Below are 27,438 nucleotides of genomic sequence, written 5' to 3'. Positions count from 1 at the left end.
AGTAGCATATTGGGTACCTACTGACCTGGGGAGTTCATCTTTCAGTGTCCTATCTTTTTGCCTGATTTTCATACTGTTCATGTAGTTCCCAAGGCAAGAATACTGAAGTGGTTTGCCTTACCCTTCTCCAGTGGACCACGTTTTGTCAGAACTCTCCAGCACGACCCGTCCGACTTGGGTGGCTCTACATGGCATGGCTCATAGTTTCATTTAGACAAGGCTCTCATCCATGTGATTGGTTCCATTAGTTTTCTGTGATTGTGGTTTTCATTCTGTCTGCCCTCTGAGGAATAAGGATAAGAGGCTTATGGAAGCTTCCTAATGGGAGAGACTGAGAAAGACTGACTGTGGGGGAAACTGGGTCCTCTTCTGATGGGTGGGGCCATGCTCAGTAAATCTTTAATCCAATTTTCTGTTGGTGGGCGGGGCTGTGTTCCCTCCCTTTTGTTTGACCTGAGGCCAAACTATGGTGGAGGTAATAAAGATAATGGTGACCTCCTTCAAAAGGTCCCATCCCAACCCTGCAGTAGGCCACCACTGACCCACACCTCAGCTGGAGAATTCTGGACATTCATGGGCAAGTCTGGGTCAGTCTCTTGTGGGGTCACTGCTCCTTTCTCCTGGGTCCTGGTGTACCCAAGGTTTTGTTTGTGCCCTTCAAGAGTCTGTTTCCCCAGTCCTGTGTAAGTGCTGGCAGCTCTTTGGTGGGGTTAATGGCGACCTCCTCCAAGAGGGCTTATGCTATACCCTGGTCTGCTGCACCCAGAGCCCCTCAGAGCCCCTGCAGCAGGCCACTGACCCGTATCTCCGCAGGAGAAGTCAAGTGGACCTTTGGAAGTATCACTACAAAGAAAGCTAGTGGAGGTGATGGAATTCCAGTTGAGCTATTTCAAATCCTAAAATATGATGCTGTCACAGTGCTGCACTTAATATGCCAGCAAATTTGGAAAACTCAGCAGTGGCCACAGGACTGGAAAAGGTCAGTTTTCATTCCAATCCCAAAGAAAGGCAATGCCAAAGAATGCTCAAACTACTGCACAGTTGCACTCATCTCACATGTTAGTAAAGTAATGCTCAAAATTCTCCAAGCCAGGCTTCAGCAATACATGAACCATGAACTTCCAGATGTTCAAGCTGGATTTAGAAAAGGCAGAGGAACCAGAGATCAAATTGCTAACATCTGCTGAATCATCAGAAAAGCAAGAGAGTTCCAGAAAAACATTTACTTCCACTTTATTGACTATGCCAAATCTTTGACTGTGTGGATCACAACAAAATATGGAAAGTTCTTAAAGAGATGGGAATACCAGACCACCTGACCTGCCTCCTGAGAAATGTGTGTAGGTCACGAAGCAACAGTTAGAACCAGACATGGATCAATAGACTGGTTCCAAACAGGGAAAGGGGTACATCAAGGCTGTATATTGTTACCTTGCTTATTTAACTTCTATGCAGAGTACATAATAAGAATCACTGGGCCGGATGAAGCACAAGCTGAAAACAAGGTTGCTAGGAGAAATATCAATAACCTCAGATATGCAGATGACCCCACCCTTATGGCAGAAAGTGAAGAAGAACTAAAGAGCTTCTTGATGAAAATGAAAGAGGAGAATGAAAAAGTTGGCTTAAAGCTCAATATTCAGAGAACTAAGATCATGGCATCTGGTCCCACCACTTCATGGCAAATAGATGGGGAAACAGTGGAAACAGTGTCAGACTTTATTTTTGGGGGCTCCAAAATCACTGGAGATGGTGATTGCAGCCATGAAATTAAAAGGCGCTTCAATGGCACCCCACTCCAGTACTCTTGCCTGGAAAATCCCATGGACAGAGGAGCCTGGTGGGCTGCAGTCCATGGGGTCACTAAGAGTCGGACACGACTGAGCGACTTTACTCCTTGGAAGAAAAGCTATGACTCACCTAGACAGCGTATTAAAAAGCAGAGACATAACTTTGCCAACAAAGGTCCGTCTAGTCAAAGCTATCGTTTTTCCAGTAGTCATGTATGGATGTGAGAGTGGTCCGTAAAGAAAACTGAGGGCTGAAGAATTGATGCTTTTGAATTGTGGTGTTGGAGAAGACTCTTGACAGTCCCTTGCACAAGAAGAAGATGGATTCAGTCAATCCTAAAGGAAATCAGTCCTGATTATTCATTGGAAGGACTGATGCTGAAGTTCTAATACTTCAGCCACCTGATGCGAAGAACTGACCCATTGGAAACGCCCCTGATGTTGGGAAAGACTGCAGGCTGGAGGAGAAGGGGATGACAGAGGATGAGATGGTTGGATGGCATCAGTGACTCAATGGACTTGAATCTGAGTAAGCTCTAGGAGTTGGTGATGGACAGGAAATCCTGGCATGCTACAGACCATGTAGTCTCAAATAGACACGACTGAGCAACTGAACTCAACTGCTTTACAATGTTGTGCTAGTTTCTGTTGTACAGCAAAGTAAACCAGCCACATATGTTCATGTAGCCCCTCTTTGTCAGCATAGAGCATTGAGTAGTGTTCCCTGTGGTATATACAGTAGATTCTCATTAGTTATCTATTTTATACACAATAGTATGTATATACATCAAGGCTGTATATTGTCTCCCTGCTTACTTAACTTACATGCAGAGTACATCATGAGAAATGCTGGGCTGGATGAAGCACAAGCTGGAATCAAGATTGCCGGGAGAAATATCAATAACCTCAGATATGCAGATGACACCACCCTTATGGCAGAAAGTGAAGAGGAACTAAAAAGCCTCCTGATGAAAGTGAAAGAGGAGAGTGAAAAAGTTGGCTTAGAGCTCAACATTCAGAAAACAAAGATCATGGCATCTGGTCCCATCACTTCATGGCAAATAGATGGGGAAACAGTGGAAACAGTGGCTGACTTTATTTTTCTGGGCTCCAAAATCACTGCAGATGGTGATTGCAGCCATGAAATTAAAACATGCTTACTCCATGGAAGAAAAGCTATGACCAACGTAGATAGCATATTAAAAAGCAGAGACATTATTTTGCCAACAAAGGTCTGTTTAATCAAGGCTATAGTTTTTCCATTAGTCATGTATAGATGTGAGAGTTGGACTATAAAGAAAGTTGAATGCCAAAGAATTGATGGTTTTGGAACTGTGGTGATGGAGAAGACTCTTGAGAGTCCCTTGGACTGCAACCAGTCCATCCTAAAGGTGATCAGTTCTGGGTGTTCATTGGAAGGACTGATGCTGAAGCTGAAACTCCAATCCTTTGGCCACCTGATGTGAAGAACTGACTCATTTGAAAAGACCCTGATGCTGGGAAAGATTGAAGGCAGGAAGAGAAGGGGACAACAGAGGATGAGATGGTTGGATGGCATCACCGACTCAATGGACATGAGTTTGAGTGAACTCCAGGAGTTGGTGATGGACAGGAAGGCCTAGCATGTTGAGGTCTATGGGGTTGCAAAGTGTAGGACATGCCTGAGGGACTGAACTGAACTGAACTGAGTATAAATATGTCAATCTCAATCTCCCAAGTCATCCCACCCTGTTTCCCCACTTGGTGTTTATACATTTGTTTGACTCTGCATCTGTGTCTCAGAGAGCTTTTACGGCAACCTTGTCTCACTCCAGGCGTTCCCTTTCAAGTGCCCTATTTACTTCCTTTATAACACATCACTATCCAACATAATTTTCATTTGTAAAATAACTTACCGTTCATCTCCTATACTAATATGTAGATTCCATGAGCACTTGCCTTATTTACCTTTATAGTCACAAGTCTTTATTTACCCTTATATTCATGGCTCTAAGTATTGCCTGTCATATATAGAAGACCAGTAAATATTTATGAGTGAATAAATGAAACAGTGAATTAATCAGTAGTGTAGGATCACTAGACTAAAGATTGTTTATCTCAAAGAGGCAGTCGTTTTTCTTTTCCGACGAGCAAATACGACATGGTCCTTTCTGCATAGCGTTGACTTTGGTTTGGTCAGTTCAAGGAAGATAGCTTTTGAAAGAAAAAATTTCCTTGTGGAAATACAGCAGTAAATATCAGGATTTGTATGAAAAGTTAGTTACATTTTTTAACAGTATATTATTCACTTAGCATGAAAACTGCTTGACTATCATTTGTTTATACTATCTAAGAAATGAGCTATTTTATGAAGTTGCATTACTGTTAGGAATAAAATAGTGCTTATTAATTCTTAAGAGCAAAATATAAATCAATTTATTTTGAGTAGTTTGAATAGTTATCTACTTTAAATCAGTTTGACCAAAAATAAATAAATAAATAAATAAATCAGTTTGACAAAAACTTAAGTTTGCTTAAGCATTGCCTGAGCAAAATATACAGTTATTTTACAAACATCTTCAGTAGGCAGTTACATAGTCATTTCTGGGTGCAGGCAGGATGGCTGTTCAAGCTTGTGTTGTTAGGCTTCTCAATTTCTAATCTATCTCCAGTTTTTTAAAGAACATGGATCTTATTTAACAGACATCAGAGAGTAACTGTAAGCACATGATATCAGAATTCCAGCAGAAAAACATTAAGGAATTCCTGAAGAGAACAGTTTATTTGTTCTTTGAGATAATTTAAAATTTTGTGTCAAGTTAACAAACAGACTATCTGCATAAAAGTACGCCCTGTAGAATTGATTTATTATTGTTTGTTAGGTACTTCCTGCGCTATTTGAATGTGATTGTAAGAAACATGATATCTGTTGTTAGAATGTAAGAAACATTTCTATTACAAGGATATTATGTTATATTCTTTTATTAGGATCCTTGGAAGAAAATTTTTATAGTATGAGGAGTAGAAGTACTTTCTTAAGTATTTGTTTTTCTTACCCAAGGACCTCGTGGACCATATAATTCACTAGGTTTTTTCTCCTGTGTATTTGATCCAAACTTCGTGACTAAAATGTGGTAAACATAGAAGTCTTTTTCCAGTCCATGTGCCTAACCTTGATTTTTTTAAAAATTTGCTTATTTATCTTTTTTTTTTTTCTTACTTTTTGTTTATTGTGCTCAGTCAGTAAGACGTATCCAACTCTCTGGGACTCTTTGGTGGACTGGAGCCCACCAGACTCCTTTGTCCATGGGATTTCCCAGGCAAGAATATTGGAGTGGGTTGCCATTTTCTCCGCCAGGGGATCTTCCAGACCCAGGGATTGAAGCCACATCTCCTGCGTCTCCTGCACTGACAGGCGGATTCTTTACCACTGAGCCATCTGGGAAGCTTTTGTTTATAATTTGTGTCCTTCCATGCTACCTAAAGAGTTTCTAGAATTTGGTTGTACAGGCAGGCAGCATGTAAACCACCATATTTAGGGAACATCCCTTTAAAAGGCAGGGTGCTGGCTTAGCAAGGAATACAATGCTGAGTGAGATATATTTCCTCCCTTTTAGTGACATTTGAAGAGAAAATAAGAATACAAAATATTGTTTAATATTTTAATAGAGAGGTATCATTATAGTGTTAGGAGACACAGAATTCCCTTTTAGCTATAAAGAGATTTTTAAAAAATAATATTCCAGATGCATCCAGTTATATAGCTATTTTAGTACTCTTTCTTTACGTGTTACAGTCTGTTCAGGTTTTGTTTTCTTATTGTCTTTGCTGAACCTTATCAGTTTAAGAGTGATTTATTCTTTTTTAAAAAATAATTGTATTTATTTTTGGCTGTGCTGAGTCTTCGTTGCTGTGTGGGCTTTTCTCTAGTTGTGGCGAGAGGGGGTATTCATTGTTGGGGGTGTTGGCTTCTCATTGCAGTGGCTTCTTTTGCTGTGGAACATATACTCAAGGGCCTTAGACTTCAGTAGTTCTGACTCCCAGGCTCTAGAGCACAGGCTCAATAGTTGTGGTGCATGGGCTTACTTGCTCAGAGGCATGTGGGATTGTCCCAGATCAGGGATTGAACCCGTGTCTCCTGCATTGGCAGGCAGATTCTAATCCACTGAGCCACCAGGGAAGCCGTGATTTATTCTTAAGTACATTTATTGTAGATTTTTTTAAAGTATATTTAATGACCTCATTCATATTCTTTATTCGGATCTTTTGGCTAACTGTCTTGTTTTGGGAATTATTGAGGTTAGAATTTAGAAAGTCTGATATACAAGTTTAGTGAATTCTTTATTTTAGCCTAGGACTTAGCACTAGATAAGTCCCTGCTTTTTACCCTCTGATATGTCTCTTTTTTTGCCATCAAAGGAATTTACCACTTTTCTCTAATTTCTTAATTTAGATTTCTTCAGAGAAATTATATTTTCTTAAGTTTATTAGTAAGATTAATTCAAATTTGATAGATAAGTGATTTTGGGGTTTTAGATTTCATTTATTTACTCATTCATTCCACAAATTATTTTACATACATAAGGAAATGTGGCTAGGTGTGATTTATTGAAAGAGTTGTATTTTAAGCTTATTCAGATCCAAAATAACTGTGCAAGCATATACTTTTTTTAAACTTGATTTTCAAGTCACACCACACTTTTAAAAGCATACAGTAGAAGAAAAAAGTTGACAGGGCTGTATTAAAAATGTCTTTGTCATCCACAGGTTTTTGGAAACGCTCCGCCAAATACAATGACAGAAAAATTTTCTGATCTGCTGCAGTTCACAACACAAGTCTCACGACTGATGGTGACAGAAATTCGAAGGAGAGCATCAAACAAATCCACAGGTATTTGTCACAGAAACCAGCAAAAACTGATTTATTTGAAGGGACAGTTTGGTAAAAGTGCTATTAAAACCAAGCAGAAAATTGACCCAATTCTAAGCTCAGAGGTTTTAATACCGTTTCCCATTCCCTTTCTTACGGTCACATGCTTCTGTTGGTATCAGCACCTTCTGCTCTTAAGTAAAGTGGGTCTGCTTCCCATGGATCACTGCTACCCCAGCCCTCACCCTTTTAACACACTCTGTTTCCTTCTGAACAAGATCCAAATTCCTAGCATGGCATTCAGCACACACTCAGAGTCTGTAGATACACACACACACTCACTCACTCACTCACTCACTCACTCTCTGGGAATACACACACGGCGTGCACGGGTGTGCTTGCCTACCCTTTTCTATTTCTTGTTATCTTTTTCTGTTATATTTCAGTGTATTTCAACCAAACTGAGTTGCTTGTAGTCCTGTGTGTGCTTTTTTTTTTTATCCCTGTGATGCATCACTGAGGAAGAAGCATCTCCCCATCCCCCTATCTTAGTACATCTAAACCTCAGCTTGAATTAAGTCACACTTCCTAGACAGAATGTTTCTTGATTCCCTTAATCAAAGAAACATTTCTCCCTTCCTATCTATATAGCTTCCCAAGTGATGTTTATGTATGTATCTTTCTAGTAGACCATCTTTCTTTCCAGTAGACCGTAGCCTGCAGTCTTTACCACAGGCCTTTACACAGTAGGCCTTTTGTAATCACTGCCCGAATAACTGTTCTTACTCATAATTAGGTAATGTTAAATTTCATAAAGTATTATTCCTTCTAATCAGGATTCAAATACACTGTTGTGGTTGTGATTACCATTAGTCATTTTCTAAAGCAGCAATATGTTTGAAGGATTTTACCTTAATTTTTACCTCGTTGTTTTGGTTTTGTAGCAATTGTTTGAGTGATTGCTTTCCTACTGAAGCATTAGACCAAGAAATCAATAATTTAAGTTTTGCTTCTACTATCTGTTTGGAACATCACTTACCTTTTCCATCCATCGAATTAGTATTTTCCCAATAATAACAGTACTGCCTTTGCTATATAATACTATTTTTTAATTTAGTTTTAAAAGTATACAGATGCATGGTTTTAAGGGTCAAATAGTTATAGATTTATTAAAAACAGTATCTCCCTTCCACCATCCTGGTTCATCCTCATTTTTCACTCTTAAGATGCAGTGACTTTTTACATCTCTTAATTGCTTTTGATATTTACTTCTCTGTCTGTAACGTGCTTATAGTAGGTTCCCTTGATTTTTCATATTTAGATTCTATCTTCTGACTTCCCACAAGAGCAGTGAGACTGTTAAGCTCACCACCAGTACCCCACAAATGCACACTTCTATATCCCCATATCATTCTATCACAATTTGATTAGCTCGGTATTCATTATAATATTGTGTCTGAAAACACTGTGCAAAGTTGAGCCATATGGTATACTCCAATTACACTGCCTTTCTTGAAAACTTCTCCACCTCTATCACTAGTTAATAATTGCCTTTTTTTTTTTTAAAAAAAAAAAAAGCAAACTAGGTTTTCTACATTTTCATTAATACATTCTTTCTCCCCTACTCCTATGTTTTTCTGAATTTCCCCTTAATATGACTGGAGGCGTCATATGTTCTGTCAGTTTCATCTTCTTGCAAATAGCTCTTCCAGAACATTCTGCCTGCTTTGATCTGCAGTAGTTGCTCTTTTGGCCAGCTGGACGGCTGTCATTTTTACATCTTAACTCACAGCATCCTGGGATGTCTTTCCATTTCTTTGAGATAGAGACTTGGTTTCCTGAATCCCACGTCTTTTTTTCTCAAATCAACTTCCTCATTTTTGGTAACGTATCTTTTCCAGCAGCTTCCTGAGAAAAGATGCATTACAGTTATCATTTTTGATTTTGGGTTTTTTGTTTGTTTTTTAGAAATCTGTGAATGAAACTTTCTTTGACTCTTGCTGTGTAAAATGAGTTCCTTCCTCTTATCCAAGGAAGGTGATAAGTTTAGGGTGACCAGCTTTCAGGTACCAGGGCTTCGAACAGACTTTATCATGTCACATAGGATGGCTTTGTTGCAGAAAGGGGGAAACTCAGAACCAGGCTTCAACAGGACAAAAGAAGTCACAGATCCATCACGCTCATTACCTCACAGAGAAGTGTGCATGGGATATTCCACCTGCCCAGAGCATAAATGCAGCATAAATGGCGAAGAAATGCGAACTGTGATCTAAACTTTGAGTTCTGGACCTGAGTCCTTCCTTATTCGATGTTTGTAGGAGTTGTGTGAGAATGCTAGCTGTTTAGTTCCAAGATATTTGGGGGCCCAGAGGAAATTACAAGCCCTCCTACAGAGAATAGAAGCTGCGAGGGTCCTAGGATGTTGAGCTTGGGTACAGCACCTCTGGGAGCATGGGCAGTGGTAGGTCTTAGCTGGTCCTTCTCCAGGCAGCCCAGGGTGATGTCTCCAGGTCATTTTGGAAAACCTCATGGCTTGCATGACATTTATCCCCCTTTCAATGGATACCTCAGATTCTGGATTCAAAATCATTTTATCTCAGAATTTAAAAATCATTTATCCATCATATTCTAGATTCCTGTTCTCCTGTTGAGAAATCTGAAGCTATCTAGATTCTCAGTTCTTTCTCTATGGCCTTTTTTTGTTTTGATTCTTTTTTATAGAAACATTTAAAATCCTACCATTGACCCTCCTGTTCTAAAACTTCATGATAACATGCCTTGGAGTGGACTTATTTTTGAACATTATGCTGAGTACCCTGGACCTGGGAATACATATCCTTTAATTTTGGGAAAGTTTCATGAAGCATTCCATAATAATATCCTCCCTTCTCTTTTCTCTTTCTTGTCAGATGAACCCCTAAGTCTCTTCCTTTCATAAACTCTATTTGCTAAAAGAGCTTTTCAGTTTTGCCATTGTTCCTTCTGTGAGTTTGGTTTTTTGTGACATGATACTTTTAATTTCTGAGAGGTTCCCCCTTCCCCTTTATTGGTGCTGTCTTAGCTCTCTGAGTGGGTTTTTTTGTTGTTTATTTTTTTAAGATTTTTTTTCGTCCTCACTAGTCTGTTTCTTTCAGGTTTTTGTTGTTGTTTAGCTATTTTTGTCTCAGTCTTTTAAAGAATGTCCTCACATGTCTCACCCTTGGCCCTCTGCTGCTGTATTAGACTGGAACCTTGGCAAATTGCCAGGTAGCTTAGCAGTTGTGAGTGGAGCCTGCAGTGGTGGCCTCAACCCAGGGTCATCTTGCTGAGCCATTCTCTCGACCATCTTTCCCTTGAGCTAGACAGTCCCTGGGAAAGTATGTCCAGTCTTTACTTAGACAGTATATGTCTGACTCTGAACACTTTAGAAGCTAAGTAGGAGAAAGATCTGAGGACCCTCAACTTTTAGTACATGAGCTTTCTACTTCATCTGTGATGCACGCACAACTGTGCTTGCTGTAATATCATTGTCCCCCTTCCACCCCAGTCCAGACACCCTCTGTTTTTCCTTGAGGTGACTAAGTACTGAGGTACTGAGTACTGACTGGACTGAGGTACTCCAGTCCAGTACCCACACAGTAGCAAGGATCTGGGCTCTGGCTGCTGTTACACATACTACTACTTCACCAATCCTTCTGTCCCACATTCACTTTTGCTTCTAAAGGTGCTTAGTGCCACCAGTTCTTTAGCCTCTGGAAAGTCCTGTTGTAGTTAGTTGCTTTTGTATTTTCCTTGCTATTGCTTTAAGATTCGAGAGTCTGCTAAATCAGTTACCACTAAATTCTCTACTGTTTTAGTATCCAAAATGTTGTTTTCACCTTTCCTGTTTTTTTGGGTTTTTTTTTTTTAGTTCTTATGGGTTTATACTTTTTACGAAGTCCTTTTAAACAACAGTTTCAGTGGGTGTGTTAGTTTGCTTGGGCTGCTGTAACAAAATAACATAACCAATAGCTTAAACAACAGGAATTTTTCGTCACAGTTCTAGAGGCTGAAAGTTTGGAATCATGGTGCCAGCATAATTGGTTTCTGATGAGATCTCTCTTGCTGGCTTGCAGATGGCTTCTTTCCCCATGTGGCCTCACCAACAGAAGAGAGAGAGTTCTCTGCTGTCTCTTCTTATAAGGGCATTAATCCCACCATGAGGGCCCCACCCTCCCGAAGACTGAACCCAGTTACCTCCCAAATGCTCCATCTCCAAATTCCATCACATTAGGGGGTTAAGGCTTCAAATATGAATTCTGAGGAGACACAATTCAGCTTATAGTAGCAAGGTTTCAGGATGGAAAAGAGATCAGTGCATGTGCTCAACCTTTCGTCTTGACAGGGGGCCCATTGTAGAGTCTTTGGAGCAATGGCCATGAAAGTACTTTTAGATTGAGAACCAAAATGTCTTATTAATCAGAAGCAGTGCATTATATGAATTGATGCATAGTTTTTAAAGTGAGACGATAAATAGTTTAAGGTAACTTTTCTGTCTGTCTGTTCGCTTCTTCCCCAAAATGGAGTTGCATACTTTTTTTATCTTTATCGATTTCAGTTGCTCCTATGGAAGTGAGAAGTCTGTCTAAAATATAAGATTTGTGTGTCGTATGCCTTTTTGACTATTTTAAATAGGTAGTGTGAAGGGAAATTTCTTAGTCACATGTTGACTCCAATCATTGCCATTTCTTTCTGGTGTGATGTTTCTAGATTAGAAAAAAAAATTCCAGAGCTTATTTATACTCTTGTCTGTTGCTGTCTTTAGGAATACTTAATCTGCGTGTTTGTGGAAAAACATTTTTCTGCATTGGAGATTTGTTATTCCTAAATCTCTTTACAATTTTATATCTGTAGGACTATTTTTTAGAAATAATGAAAAGTATCTCAAATGGACAAGAAGATGTCTCATTGTTAATTACAGTAGTCGTTACACAACCTTTTTTTCTTTTTTAACTCTATTTTGAAATACTTTGGAACTCACCAGAAGTTGCAAAATAGTACGTAGAGCCCCTTTTTCCTTCCTTTGTCCACTTCCTCCACTGGTGACATCTTGTTTGCAGGTATTTTATGGTAAATTTTTTTCATACTGTGTAATTCCATGTCATTTTTAGTTTTAAACTCTTGAAATTAATTGCAAATTAATTTCAAAATTAACTTTAAAAATTAATTTTGAAATTAATTCAGAATCAGTTAGATTCAGTGCAGTTTTGTAAGTTTTACTTCCAGAAGAGAAACCTTTTCAAATCACCCTATTTCAATTGATCTTTTGTGCTCTGTCTCCATACCAGTTGGTAGTTAGTCATCTTAAATGCTTCCTTTAGAGCTTCCATCATCATCTGAAAGTATCATGTTTATTTAGTTATTTAACTTTATTGTATGTTGTGTTCACAACTTTATGACCTAAAAGAATACATGTCATAGACTTATTGTTGTTTAGTCGGTCAGTCGTGTCCGACTTTGCGACACTATGGACTGCAGCAGCCAGGCATCCCTGTCCATCACCATCTCCCGGAGCCTGCTCAAACTCATGTTCATTGAGTCAGTGATGCCATCCAGCCGTCTTGTCCTCTGTTGTTCCCTTCTCCTCCTGCATTCAGTCTTTGCCAGCATCAGGGTCTTTTCCAATGAGTCAACTCTTTGCATCAAGTGGCCGGAGTATTGGAGCTTCAGCTTCAGTCCTTCCAATGACTATTCAGGATTGATTTCCTTTAGGATTGACTGGTTTGATCTCCTTGCAGTCCAAGGGACTCTCAAGAGTCTTCACCAACACCACAGTTCAAAAGCATCAGTTCTTTAGCGCTCAGCCTTCTCTGTGGTCCAAATTTCACATCCATACATGACAACTGGAAAACCCATAGCTTTGACTAGATGGACCTTTGTTGGCAAAATAATGTCTCTGTTTTTTAATATGCTGTCTAGGTTTGTCATAGTTTTTCTTCCAAGGAGCAAGCATCTTTTATTTTATTTTATTTTATTTTTATTTTTGGTATTTTTTTGAAATTTTATTTTATTTAACTTTACAATATTGTATTGGTTTTGCCATATATCAAAATGAATCTGCCACAGGTATACATGTGTTCCCCATCCTGAACCCTCCTCCCTCCTCCCTCCGCATACCATCCCTCTGGATCATCCCAGTGCACCAGCCCCAAGCATCCAGTATCGTGCATCGAACCTGGACTGGCGACTCGTTTCATATATGATATTATACATATTTCAATGCCATTCTCCCAAATCATCCCACCCTCTCCCTCTCCCACATTAATTTCATGGCTGCAGTCACCATCTGCAGTGATTTTGGAGCCCAAGAAAATAAAGTCTGTTGCCGTTTCCATTGTTTCCCCATCTACTTGCCATGAAGTGATAGGACCAGGTGCCATGATCTAGGTGCTCAATAAATTGTTTACTGACTTTGCCATAGGATTTCTCTGCTCCCTCTCCCTGCCCATCATGCTTTGAAAATTGGAGGAGTGTTAGAAAAGCCAGCTACCAAGAGAAAAGCATCGTTTGAGAGTATCTCCTAAGTTAGCCTTGAACTAAGAACTCTTGCTATTGGAATCTTTCTTCTTTTCTTTCATTTTCAGTCTTGAACATTGGAAGTTGGATCAATGTTGTTATCCAAAGTACTTTCATGGAGATTTTTTTGATCTTTTCCTAGGAAAGAAATTCTAGATTTTGAGGTGCTAGGTGCATCCTGAATCATTCTCTTCTTGCATATCCTGTTCTGGTTCTCTGATTGATTGATCAGTTGATTTTTATTGGTAAAAACACATAACACGAGATGTGCCCTTTTCACAAAATTTTACATGTACAATACAGTTAATTGTAAATACAGTGTTGTACAGCAGGTCTCAATAACTTTTTCATCTTCAGTAGCTGTGACTTCATACACATTTATCAGCAACTTTGCTTCCTCATCCCAGCCTTTGGCAACACCATTCAACTTTCTGCCTCTGTGAGTTCAGCTGCTTTCAATACCTCACGTAACCTTTTTTAGGAAGTTATCATTGAAAGTAATTTTGTTAAGATATACATGCACGTAATTTTTGTCCAAAAAAAGGCAGGTAGAATGAACCCTCTGTTCTTCTTTTGAAGATTGGGTCTATTTCTTGTGCGTCAGAGTAAGTTTATTTTTCCAGGACTCCTCTGAACTTGGTGTGAAATACTTATTTTGTTTGTTACCTAATCACCTTTCACATATCAAGTCTTTTTACCAGATCACTTCCTAGATGCATTATAGATATATCGGGAGGAACCATGCTTATCAGCAATTCTGTTGTTTAGACCTGTCCATCAAAAGTTAGTAAAAGGTAAAAGTTTTAGGTAGATCAACATGCAGAATGAGTACATGGGCTGATTTGTAATACATTAGTCCTCTTCTCTTAGTCTCTTAATTTTGACTTAATTATTGACTTCCTGTAGTTTTGTTAAAAATATGTAGTAACTCTCATCTAATTTGAAAAAATATATACTTTTGTGGCCATATTGTGTACAGGGCATGGCTTAAGACTTTCCTCTGTCTCTTCTAGTTATTTGTTAAGTTCAGCCTATGCAGCTACTTAATTCTTAAGGTGCTTAATATCACATGGTCGATTTACATCACTGCAACAGAAAATTCCCACCTGTGTAAAAATAGTATCTTCAGCTTATTATTAAGGGCTTTGCTGCATGCTAGGTGCCACTGTTACGCCCAGTAATGCAATCCCCACTGGGCAGTAGCCCAGTGATAGAGAAGCCAGGGATGCGGACCTCAGTTGGCACCTTGTCCAGCATCTTGTGGCATGATTAGTATAATGTAGTGAATCCCAAAGTAGACAACCTAGCCTTTTTTTTTAAACAGAAAAACAGTGTGTCCCGCTCTCCTCCAAGGATTTCAAAGCCACAACACCTTCAGGTAATTTCATTCCCAAGATGTGGTTACGTATTATCAGATGGAAAGATGCATGGAAGCTATGAGTTCGAATACTGTTTTCTCACTAACGTGAAAGTGGGTTCCTTTTTTTTTCCAGAATGGGGGATGGTGGAAAGGGGTGTTTAGGGCTTGGTTACATTATTAATGAGAGAAGTGTAATAGTACTATTGATGTGCCTCACATTATCATCCTGAAGCAAAAGTTTGAAAATAACTATGCTTTAAATGGACTTTAAAGGAACATATTACTGTATTACTACTAACACATTTTGTGTCCGCTTGTTCTGAATGCTGTTTGATTGAGTTTACTTGTATTTTCTCAGTGTAGACTGGGAACTTATATTTCCTTGAAAACTGCATTCTATTCTTTCTTAATCTAATAATGAGCTCTATTAACTCCATTTCTGTAATTTTTGACTATATGCATTGAAATGCAGCATGAAAGCTAAAGTTTAAATCAAATAATTGGCAACTCTCAAGATGGGCTAATACTAATATATTCTTTTCATTAATTCTTATAATCTTAAGTCAGCATTTAAATTTGCATTTGTTAAGAATTAGAGAAATTCGTAGTTCATGATAGTAGTAGTAGTGTTAGTCATTCAGTGTGTCCAACTCTGTGACCCCATGGACTATAGCCCACCAGGCTCCTCTGTCCATGGGATTCTCTAGGCAAGAATACTGGAGTGGGTTGCCATTCCCTTTCCAGGGGATCGTCCCGACCTGGAGATCAAACCCAGGACTCCTACATTGCAGGCAGATTCTTTACCATCTGAGCTACAGGGAAGCCCCATAGTTTGTTATACAGCATTTCTTTGACTAGGAGTGTTTTTCTTTCAGAATTTTAAGAAATTCTGTGGTTTACAGAGGTTTAATTTAAAATTACTTTCTAGTCTACATAGTTATTTTAAAGAGAACACTAAATATTACATACTTTTACAGTGAGCTTCTTGACTCATTTAAAATAAAAGCTGAGAGATCCCATTAAGTTGTTTTGAATAGCAATATACTGAAATTCTGCAGTTCATGGGGTCGCAAAGAGTCGGACATGACTCAGTGACTGAACAACAAATAACTGAAATTAATAGGTGAGAGCAAATTAGTTCTTCTGAATACATTTGTTATGTAAAGATAGTTTATTTGTCAACAGGAGTTTCCAGCCTCACCCTGTCATTCAGCCACAACTACTATCCAGGCTTCTTTGTGCTCAGTTGCTACTCAGTTGCGTCCCACTCTTTGTAACCCCGTGGACTGTAGCCCACCGGGCTTCTCTGTCCATGGGATTCTCCAGGCAAGAATACTGGAGTGGCTTGCCATTTCCTACTCCAGGGGATCTTCCCAACCCAGGGATTGAACCCACATCTGCAGTGTTTGCTGCATTGGCAAGTGGACCCTTTACCATTGAGCCACCTAGGAAGTCCCCAGAGCTTTTGAACACTCCTATAATTCAAAACTAGATAACACCATTATATGCTATTGCTGAGGTAACTCATCTTCACCACCTTTTTCTCAAAAAACAGCAGGTATTATTAAGGTGGTAAAATTGTTAAATGGATGCCTTGATCCTTTTCAAGGTTTATTTTCCTAATTAATATCTCATTCAGTCAATTCAGCAATCTACTGAACTGTTGTAATCTTTAATAACAACATTTTTGTAAATACATTGTCTTTTTGTATCTTGAGGAATATCTTAATGTTCATCGTCAATGAAAATGAAGGAAACCACACACACACTTATAAATGCCAATAATCAGATATATGGAATTGTTTCAAACCAAGAAACATTTTTGGTATTTTGTATCTCAAAATAAGCATTGGCATTCATTGTTGGTAAAAAGGAAATAGCAACCCACTCCAGTATTCTTGCCAGGGAAATCCCATGGTCAGAAGAGCCTGGCAGACTACAGTCCATGGGATTGCAAAGAGGACATGACTGAGTGATGGAACAGGTATGCACACACATTCAAAGGAAATGAAAACACTAATTTGAAAAAGGATCTGCTCCTCTATGTTCATTGTGACATCATTTACAACAGCCAATTGGAAAATACATTTGTCCAATCTTCTTTTATTGTTAATAGTGTTAAGTAATATAAGTGGAATCCAGAGTCACTCAAATTGTGTCTTGTCTATAGGTTTCTAGATTCTGTACCAGGAAGATAACTTCCTTTTTTAATGTAGGTTTAGTTCTTCAAAATCTCTTTTCTGTCTGTGAAAGACATAGGTAGTGTTGACAAGTTGATTTGTTAATCAGTGTTTTTTTTTGTTTTTTTTAATGAACTAGAAATCTATTACATTGGTTTAACTGTGAAATAATCAATTTGAACGCTGCAAGTATTTTTTTTAGGGTATTGAGTTATCAAATAGAATTGCACAATTTAAAACCAAAGTTGCCTGGTTTTGAAGAAGCCTAAGAAATGAAAGCATAGCATGTCAGCTTTTGATTGAGAATTTTAGCCAACTGGGAAGAAGCTCCTCACATGAGCATTTAATTCCTATCAAGGAAAGACTCCTGTTATATGTAATAGCAGATGCCTGGGTCCGTTGTAGGCTTGCAGGAAAAAATTTGCAGGTTAGTTTTTACCAATTACCTTAAACCCTGATAGCTCAGTTGGTAAAGAATCCACTTGCAATGCAGGAGACCCCGATTCGATTCCTGGGTCAGGAAGATCCACTGGAGAAGGGATAGGCTACCCACTCCAATATTCTTGGGCTTCCCTTGTGGCTCAGCTGATAAAGAATCCACCTGCAATGCAGGAGACCTAGGTTCAGTCCCTAGGTTGGGAAGATCCCCTGGAGAAGGGAAAGGCTACCCACTCCAGCATTCTGGCCTAGAGAATTCCATGGGCTATATACTCCATGGGCTTGCAAAGAGTCAGACACCACTGAGTGACTTTTACTTTAAACCATGATTGCTAAAATGATTTCTCAGTGGTATTTTGTTTTCTTCTTTCTCTACTTAATCAGTTTTGAACGCTGCTTTTTATGTATTACTCCCCCTTTAAATCCAAATTATCCAAACCTCCTAGTGTTCATGAGAAGTTGGATTCCATGTGTCCTTCTTTGATCTCCCTGGGTTGTTTATTCACTCATTTAACAGGTATTTATTGAGCCCCTACTTAGTGTCAATAATGCGCTCCATACAGGGGATCAGGCTCTGAACAGTGCAACCAAGGGTCGACTCCCATGGTTTTATTTTCTAGAGAGGGGCAAGAGACTAAATTAGTGAGCATGAATACAGTAACTTCAACACTTATGAGATACTGAATATCAGAAGTAAGCCAGGCTTCAGTTGACTTCTCTTTTCCAGTAAAAATTTTTTTTATCAATGTCTTTATCTTTTACAAGCTAGACAGCCTGGATTTGAATATAGGTTCTGTCCCTGACTAGACAAATTACTTATCCTCTCCATTTCTCAATTTATGTTGCAATAAGGGGTAGCTCAGTCGTTAAAGAATCTTACCGCAATGCAGGGGACACGGGTTCAATCCTTGGGTTGGGAAGATCCCCTGCAGAAAGGAATGGCTACCCACTCCAGTATTCTTGCCTGGAGAATCCCATGGACAGAGGAGGCTGATAGGTTCCCAATCTGTGGGGTCGCAAGAGTCAGACATGACTTAGCAACTAAACAACCACCTCCACCAAGGGGTATAATAATAGAAACTAACTTACTGTGTTCTTGTAAAGATGAAATGAATTAATCTACAAATGCTTATAACAGTCCTTCTTATACAGTTAAGAGTCAGTACAAATAAGTAGCTAAAAAATTTTCCCTTTAAAATGTTCTTTCACATGGGAGTATATAAAGATGAAATATGCTGAGCGCAGTTTTATACATAAGTCTCATATTATTTCGTTATTGAATAAAACTCTTTTATCTTGATTGTCTTAAATGGAAGAAAATAATACCTCTAAAGTAATCTATGAGTGAGTGAAGTTGCTCAGTCGTGTCTGACTTTTTGCTACCCCATGGACTGTAGCCTATCAGGCTTGTCCGTTAATGGGATTTTCCAGGCAAGATTACCAGAGTGGGTTGCCATTTCCTTCTCCAGGGGATCTTCCCGACCCAGGGATTGAACCCAGGTCTCCCGCATTGTAGGCAGATGCTTTACCATCTGAGCTACCAGGGAAGTCCTAATCCAAATTCTATTTATTCTGTATCCTACATCTTTATGACGTGTGTTAAATATACATTGGTAACTTAGCATGTTGGCTTAGAGTGAACAGATTGGATTTATTTTCTGACTTTAATTCATCTTGTATATCAGTATGAAAATTAATGAACTTTATACTGATAAAATTAAATGCATGGTTTGAGGTTTATCCATTTTCTCTTATCCTTAAAATTATAATCAGCTAAATTGACTTTCCGAGATTCTTCCAACGCTACAGTTCTATGAATGACTCCCTCATTGTTTCTGTCCCCTAATGTCAGCTGCTCAGGTCACCCCTTGTTTGTCTCACTGAGCGAACCTCCTAGTTTGTTTCCCCCATCAATCTCTTTGCCCTTCTAGTTTGTCATGCACATCACTCTAGATTAATCATTTTAAAATAATCCTTTCATCATGTACTTTGTTAAGGAAACTACATTCACTCCCTCTTGCCCAAAGAGTCAAGTACAGACAGCCCCTTAGCTTACCTTCCTTCAAAAATAGGTACTTTCTATCACTGCTATTGATATTAGACAATATTCTCAGCATATGCTCTTCTAGAATGTGAACGAACCCTGTGTTATTACAGTCTTTATCTTGATTATTCCTCTGGCCACACTTTGATTTTAAAGCAGTTTGCCTAATCTCTGCTTCCTTCCCTTCCTCTGGTTTCCAGACAGACATGTACTTGTTTTCCAGGCAAATTTAACTCAAATTTTCCTTCTTCCATGACTATTTTTGACTAGTTTGTGACATAGTTTTTCTTCAAATGTATCAGTTGACTTTTATTTTTCTGTACTTATACGATAATATCTGCATATACCAATAAAACTTTACTCTAACATATTTTACATATGATTTATCTCCACCTAATGATTTTCCTTTGGTTTTATAGAGGCTGCAAGTCGGGCCATAGTCCAGTTCTTGGAAATCAATCAGAGTGAAGAAGCCAGTAGAGGTTGGATGCTTCTGACAACAATTAATTTGTTAGCATCCTCTGGTCAGGTGAGACCTTGCTTTTCATATTTGAAGCATCTCTCTTTATCCTCTTGGGATTTTGTCAAATTAAATTTATCATCATATCTAAGTAAGAATTTATGATAATCATTGTATTCTCCTCTTTCACCTTGCTCATTTTTCTGTGCTTCTCACAAGATCTCTGTAAGGAAGTTAACATTTCCATTTTACACATGAGGAAATGCTTAGGACAGTGTTTTCTGTCTTTGTCATTAGAGTGTGTGGTTCTGTTTATACAGCACACTGGGCAAAGAGATGAACTCCCTGCAGCTGGATGGAAGGAGCCCAGGAACTCTGGCTCCCCAGGCCCGGCCCAGAGTTTCTGTAACCCATGTTAGGGAAACTTTGGCTCAGAAGAGTCATCTGAGATTCATCCAAGGTCACTTAGCTATTTTCAGGATAATATGTATTACCTTCCCACTTGATTTATTCTGGAGTTTGCTTTTTTCCCCCTTTAAATCAACTTTAAGCATCTGTCACGATACATATGGCACATAGTCATTTATGTGCTGTTCGAATACCTGATTTGTGACCTGTGCTGTTTTGGGGATGAAGGAAGTTTATTCAACCTTCTAAAATCTGGAGTAGAATTACCTATCAAAGTTCATACCAATCTTGAGAACGACTTTTGTCTAAATTACAGTGGGCTTTCAAATACCCCATGGATCACAAAAGTAAGTGTGACATTGATCAGACTAGCATGACAGGCCATGAAAGAAACAGTGCACATTTCTTGGTAACGATGTCCTGAAACCAGTTACTAGCCTGGAATAATTACTAGCCCACTGGAATAATTACTAGCCCACTTGAATGTTTTTCTTTTGGAATACCCTGTTTCCCTTTTTGTTTGCTGGATTTTGTTTTGTTTTTTGTTTATTTTATATTGGAGTACAGTTGATTTATAATATTGTGTTATGATTTGTTTTTTAAAGCCGAAAAGGAATAAGACTCAATTTATCCTGATTTACCTAAGGCTATCCGAGTTTTACCTTAGTTTTGCATAGAAGGCCCATATCCCAGGAAACCCCTCAGTCCTGCGCACGTGGAGATGTTTATTCACCCTGAGTACTAACCTTTCATAAGGTCCTGAAGTAGACCATTGTTTTCATGCATCTGTGGCCATATCAGATGGCTATCAAAATACCACTTCTGCTTGCTATTGATGATAGCTGTACATGACTCTACATTACTGTACCAAAATGTGGTTGGGCTAAGGATAACATGTAAAATAATAATGTTTAATTGGAATATATGTAAGTTTTATTCATATTTTCTGTAGATGTTCCGTTTTCCTTTCTCAATTGTGAGCATGGACTGTGCTCTACCATAACACCTAGAACATGGTAGAAAGTCAGTAAATGTGTATTAACTTACATGTGCACACATGGATAGACCAATTTATAAGCATAAGAAAAGAATCAGGAGAAAAGAATCACTTAAAAATTTACAGGTGTTGCCAGTTACCAGTTTGGATATCCAGTTTTACTTTCAATCTGTCTTTTCATAAGATGGAAATGAAAAGTGATGTCATTTTACTTGATACAAAGGGGCAACCAGCAATAATCTAACTGGCAAAAGAGATGTTTTGAAAGAAAATTCAGTGTTAACATTTTGAGCTGACATTTTGGTTTGCATCCTGTTTTTTGTTAGCAGCAGTGAGTTACAGAGATGACTGAAACATGGTCCTGAGTCAACAGGTAGATGACAGAGATGAAGTGGATGAAGCTAACACCATGAAATGCAGCAGGGGGCTGTATGTAGTAGTACAAAAAGGGAAATGCGGGAGTTGTAAATTTTGCAGGTGAAAGTAGGAGGAAAGATGAGGACTTAAGTTTCAGGTGTGAACAGACGTGTACACTGAGAGTCACGTGGAGACTTGGGGTGTCTAGAAATAATAAAAGATAGGTCAGAACAGCAGAGGACTTGGGAGTGTTGGAGGAGGGAAGTGATGGTGGGTGAGTAGAAACGGGCCAGACTGTGGGCAGGATCGTTCCTTAGGCGCGCTGTTCCCCTCGCCCGGCTACTGCAGTGGCTCAGGCCCCATTTGTCTTGTGGGGTTTTCTGTACTAGTTTCCGAAGTACTCTCGCTTTCCTGCTCTTTAATCTATAGTCTGTACTACCAGCAACTGATTTTCTGAAATCTGGTTCTATTACTCCTTTGTTGGGAGCACTTAACTAGGTTTCCAGTGCCCACCTGCAGAGGGCATTGAGCATACACTGGCTTGGGGACCACTTAACGAGCTCCCAGCCCAGGGCAGGATATGTCAGTAATGAGCCTTCCTTGTAAATGAAGGCTCGTGCAGTAATAAAATCTATCTTGTAAGGTTGACTTGAAAAGCAGGTGAGAGCATGTATTTAAAGTGCTTAGCCTTAAGCCTGTTATATAATAAATACACATTAAAGATTAGACACTGTTGTGGGTTTTCAGGAGTCAGCAGTTTTGGACTCCAGTTCCTGAAACATGTTGTACAAAATGGCCTTACCTTCTGTGTATCTTCCAGGCGACCTTCCCCCTCTTGTTTTAATTCCTATCCTTCATGCCACTCTTGGCCCTGCTGATTATTCCCTTATTTTATTAGCCTGAATGTACTACCATTTTTACACTCAAGAGAGTAAATCATAGTTACTGATGAACTTGTTTCTGCTGGTAGACTACAGCCTTGTGAAAGGCAGGATTCCTTCATCCTTTCACGCCAAGTTCCTAAAACACTGACGTATGCTATGCGTTCAGGAAATGTTTAATAAAAAAGTTAATAGACTAAAAAAAAAAAAAAGGCGAATAGACTAATCAACACATGATGCGAGCCTGTTGATCTCCAACATGGAAAAACTTACTCCAAATTGTACCATGGAAAGATTTTGATAATTTTTATAGCATGCTTCTTTTTTCCCCCACATACTTCTTAACAATACTGAAATGTTCACCATAAGGTCTAAAATTTCTTCCTCTAGTAATCTTTGAAAATAATGTACAAATTTTCTGTGTCAGTGATGGGTATACCCTTCAAGTGCCCTTCCCACCTAAGAATCTGCAATGAGAATAAAATAAAAGTAGTAGTAAAGGAACTAATTCATAGTTTAGTACATTAATGTGCCTTTGCATTTGTTACATAAACCTCATATCAACCCTAAGCGATGTATACCATTATATAGATTTTATAGGAGAGAAAGATGAGGCCTAACAAAAGTTAGTTTGCCCAAGTTTATGGTTAAGTTCCTTTTTTCTAAATCTTAGACCTTATGTTCTCAGGAACATGCTGCCTCTTAATAGTCAACTTAATAGGTACCTTAGTAGGTAACAAAGTTCTCAATATTTGATTAAAGCAAATTTCTCCAGATAGGAAATGAGTATTTGTCATTCATGGAGTCTTTTAAATATTTTTTCGGCATTTGAAAAGGTATTTTGAAGTGTACTTTTCTGGCTTAAAATTTTTGAGTTTATTTAACTGTACCAAGTAGTTATTGGCTTCCCTAGTGGCTCAGATGGTAAAGAATCCGCCTGCAATGTGGGAGAACAGGTTTCGATCCCTAGGTGGGGAAGATCGCCTGGAGAAAGGAATGGCAACCCACTCCAGGATTCTGGCCTGGAGAATTCTGTGGACAGAGGAGCCTGGCGGGCTACAGTCCATGAGGTCGCAAAGAGTCAGACACAGCTGAGCGACTTTCACTTTCATAGTACAGTTATATCTCTCTGTCTACTCACTTTATTTATCCATTTGTTTTCCAGAAAACCGTGGACTGCATGACAACAATGTCAGTGCCTTCCACCCTGGTTAAATGTTTATATCTGTTTTTTGACCTTCCACATGTGCCTGAGGCAGTTGGAGGTGCACAGAATGAGCTACCTCTAGCAGAACGTCGGGGACTACTCCAGAAAGTTTTTGTACAGGTATGAAAGGTGCTGTGTGTCTGTTCATGTAGACCACCGTATTTCAGGTGTAACAGGTACACTCCTTAAGTAGATGTTCTGCCTGTCCCATTTTCTATAGTGTTTCTTGCTATTTATTATAAATTGACTTTATTTCATCTAACTGGCGTATTTCTTGAATCTGCCCATTTCTTTTGAGGAATATTTGGGCAAGGGATTCACAGGTTTGTTATTCTGAACAGATTCTATCATTAAGATTACCTGTCATATTGTAAAAACATCTCTAAAATGAACAAAGCAAGGAACACTTTTATTAACAATGCTATTAATTTGGGGGTAATATTTCTTCTCGTGTCAAGAAATTCTGTCTTGTTGCTCTCTAAATATAGGAAGCCCTTAGCCAGTAAGTATTTAACTTAGAAAAGACAGTTTATTTTAGTGGCTGCTGCCACCTCTTCTGCTCCCTGTCTGTGAACCTTCTTTCCCACTGTGGTCACTCTTCTTTTGATAATTGCATTAGCAGAGTAAGTGAACCTTTGTTAGCTAGTCTGGAAATATTGTCATCATTTGATATCCATTCTTGGGAGAAAATTTTCAAAACAAACAAACTATAAACATTTACAATATAATCTATCCATGGGAAATATGGTATTTAAAAATATATGTTTGACATAAAAAGATGAATACTGCATGATTTTATTTGTAAGTTAAGAGGTCAGACTTCTAAAAGTAGAGTGTTGGTTGCCTGGGGCTGGGAGGTGAGAGAAAAGAGAGTTGTTTTCCAGGGGCTCCAGAGGTTGAGTTCTGCGGGAGGGAAACGTCCGACAGGTGTTTTGCATGACAGTGTGCATGTAGTTAACACTCTGTCCATAAAAATGATTAAGAGGGTTAAATTGTTATGTGTTTTTATGCCTCAATTTAGAAGACTCACACCTGTTTGAGTCCCATTTTATGAAATAAGATGCCAGTTTCTTATCTCTAAAATGAAAATAATACCTGGCTAAAGGATTTGGGGGAAGAGTCAGTGAAATAATACTTAAAGCTGTGCTTCTCTGCTTTCGACATAGTAGACCTGAAACGCAAAAAGTTATTTTTCTGATAAATAAGTTTGATTTCTGCTCTTGCCTCTACCACTTTCAGCATCGATGAGAGCAGGAAGAGAGAACAGAGAGGACACTGGATCTGTATCCGGTGCAGCAGAGCAGGGGACAGGTGATGCTGGCACCTGTTACACTCGGGTTGTTGCTCCAGGAATGATTCGACTTTGCTGAGATCTATGTGTGCTAAATTGCTTCAATGTGTTCGACTCTTTGCAGCCCCACGGTCGGTAGTCCACCAGGCTCCTCGTCCATGGAATTTTCCAGGCAGGAATACTGGAGTGGGTTGCCATGCCCTCCTCCAGGGGCTCTTCCCAGCCCAGGGGTCAAACTCACGTCTCTTATGTCTTCTGCTTTGGCAGGTGGGGTCTTTTACCACTAGATTTCCCAAGTGTCTCAACTGTGAAGAATACTCCTGCCAATTGCAAGAGACAAGGGTTCAATCTCTGGGTAGGGGAGATCCCCTGGAGAAGGAAATGGCTACCTGCTCCAGTATTTGCCTGGAAAATCCAATGGAGAGAGGAGCCTTGTAGTGTATGTTCCATGAGGTTGCAAAGAGTCAGACTCATTTGTGCAACTGAGCCCCCACACAGCAGTGAAGATGAGGGAGAGGGGGAGAGTAAGACAGATTAGAAATGAAAAGACAGGATTATCAATAAAATGCTAATTCAATGAATATTTATGGAACACTTGATTTATTAAATACTTTTGTGCTAGCAGTTAACATCCCTATCTTGTGATCATTTGCAAGACCTTCCATGACTTCAGAGCTCTTGTTTTCCTCTGAAATAATAATGTGAGGGAATGGCAGAAATGGGATTAGACCTCAAGTTTATCTAACCTCTCAATTAGTATGGAAGAGAATAGCAATGGGAAGAAATAAAAGAGTAAACTAGGAATTAAAGTTTTTTTAAGACATGGCTGATGAAGAGAGTGGGTTAGTCTTTGCTGATCAGACTAGAGCCCTGTTTCAGTAAAGTCTCTGAAGAAGTAACACCTTAGACAATAAATGGAAGCTAGTAACTAACTAGCAAAGATTTCTTCTAAAACTTAATTTTTTTCTATATCTGAAAGCAGTGGGTACTGACTTTGAACTGAATGTAGGATTCATTTTAGCATATTGGAATCATTGGATGTTAAAGGAATATTAAAGGCCAAACGGAATGCAATAGAGAATTTAAATGAAACGCTTCATTTACACTTATGGAAACTTATAGTCATGCCTGTTCCACCCCTGGTGCCCAGCAGGGCTCAGAACCCTGCTCTCCCACCGTCTAGTCCAGGGTTCCTTCAGTGCATCAGCTTAGCTTTTTTCATTTGTTATCACGGTCCAGACATTGTTTTCATCATTTTGTCTAAAAAACCCAGTGGACACAGACTTATTAAATGTTTTCAGAATGCATAGTGTTTATTATAGATAAAATCCCTGTGTTTATATTTTGTGACAGATGGTTTCCTGGGACCTTGGCAGTTGGTAGTGCTTCATGTAGGCTTTTTTTTTTGTATTTGCATTAATGTGGCCAATTACTGCTCTACCACACTTGGCTGGACATTGTAACAGAATCCCTAGGAATACAAGTGCTTAGTTTTGGGGCCGAAGAGGAATGAGTAGATTCTTCAGTTTTCTCCTGCGTAAAATGAAAAGGTTGTTAATACTAGATTATCTGTAAGAATTCTTTTGACTGGGAAGATTAAGAATTAGTTATCTTAAGGGTCAACAGCAAGGAATTAAATCCAACTTATTTTTGAGCACAAGGATTTGACTTGGAAAAAAAGATTTTATTTTCAGGTTTGTTTTTATGTTATAAATTAGAGAAATGACATCTGTCCCTCTAATCACATATGGGCATGTGAAAACCAGTGAAAAGTATAATTAACGATAGACTCTTATGAGTGTATATATATATGTGTGTGTGTGAATATATACATATATTTTTTTGCTGCAGTTATCTTTATTTTCATATACCTTTTTGTTACATTAAATACATGTGGGAAGAGGTACACATATTACATGTACTAATAAAAATTTGGTATTCAGCAGTGTCTCTAGGCATTTTTTTTGTTGGGAAGGGGAAATGCCTGTACTTAATAGTTTATATATATTTTGTTGTTCACTGAATTCTTAATCTTTTTTTTCCCTGATATTTGTCAGCTATGAATTAGAAATTCTTGTATTTGAGTAAAATTTTGCTCTGAAGGAAATAGGAAAAGACAGACCTACCTTTCTCAGATGAAACATGATACTTCAAATACTTTTTCTATATAATAGTTTCCTCCAGATATTAAAATATTCCGGTTTTATTTTATTTATTTATAGAATATTTAGATGAGAAAATATAACACAGAGAAGGAAAGTTAACTTTTTCTGCCACCAAATTGAGATTAGAAGAAGAAAGGTTTTTGGAGAGCAGAAACCATAGTTTCATTCCCCAAGTAGCAGGCCTTTAATGCCATAAATGGTTGTGCAATGTGTGTTTTCCAAACCATAGGTAAAGAATAAGTTTTCATTCCAGAGTTTAAGAAGTGTTGAGTCATGCTTTAGAAGATTTTTGGCTGCTACTGCTGCTAAGTCGCTTCAGTCGTGTCCGACTCTGTGCGACCCCATAGACGGCAGCCCACCAGGCTCCCCTGTCCCTGGGATTCTCCAGGCAAGAACACTGTTGCCATTTCCTTCTCCAATGCAGGAAAGTGAAAAGTGAAAGTGAAGTCACTCAGTCATATCCGACTCTTCGTGACC

General features: G+C 38.8%; 1 protein-coding gene across 3 annotated transcripts in view; it reads left to right on the top strand.

Annotated features, from left to right (window-relative positions):
* WDFY3 (WD repeat and FYVE domain containing 3) overlaps window positions 1-27,438 on the top strand; it is a 283,520-nt gene that overhangs the window by 98,670 nt on the left and 157,412 nt on the right. For 2 of the 3 annotated variants that reach the window (XM_027544940.1, XM_027544939.1), the window contains exons 4-6: window positions 6,537-6,660; window positions 19,615-19,724; window positions 23,464-23,625. In XM_027544940.1, coding sequence (XP_027400741.1) covers window positions 6,537-6,660; window positions 19,615-19,724; window positions 23,464-23,625 — 396 coding nt within the window. Of the gene's footprint in view, window positions 1-6,536; window positions 6,661-14,497; window positions 14,552-19,614; window positions 19,725-23,463; window positions 23,626-27,438 lie in introns of all 3 variants that reach the window. The other variant, XM_027544938.1, reaches the window with a different exon arrangement.

This window comes from Bos indicus x Bos taurus, chromosome 6, assembly GCF_003369695.1.
Source record: "Bos indicus x Bos taurus breed Angus x Brahman F1 hybrid chromosome 6, Bos_hybrid_MaternalHap_v2.0, whole genome shotgun sequence".
NCBI lineage: Eukaryota > Metazoa > Chordata > Mammalia > Artiodactyla > Bovidae > Bos > Bos indicus x Bos taurus.
This window is presented reverse-complemented; position numbering and strand designations above follow the sequence as displayed.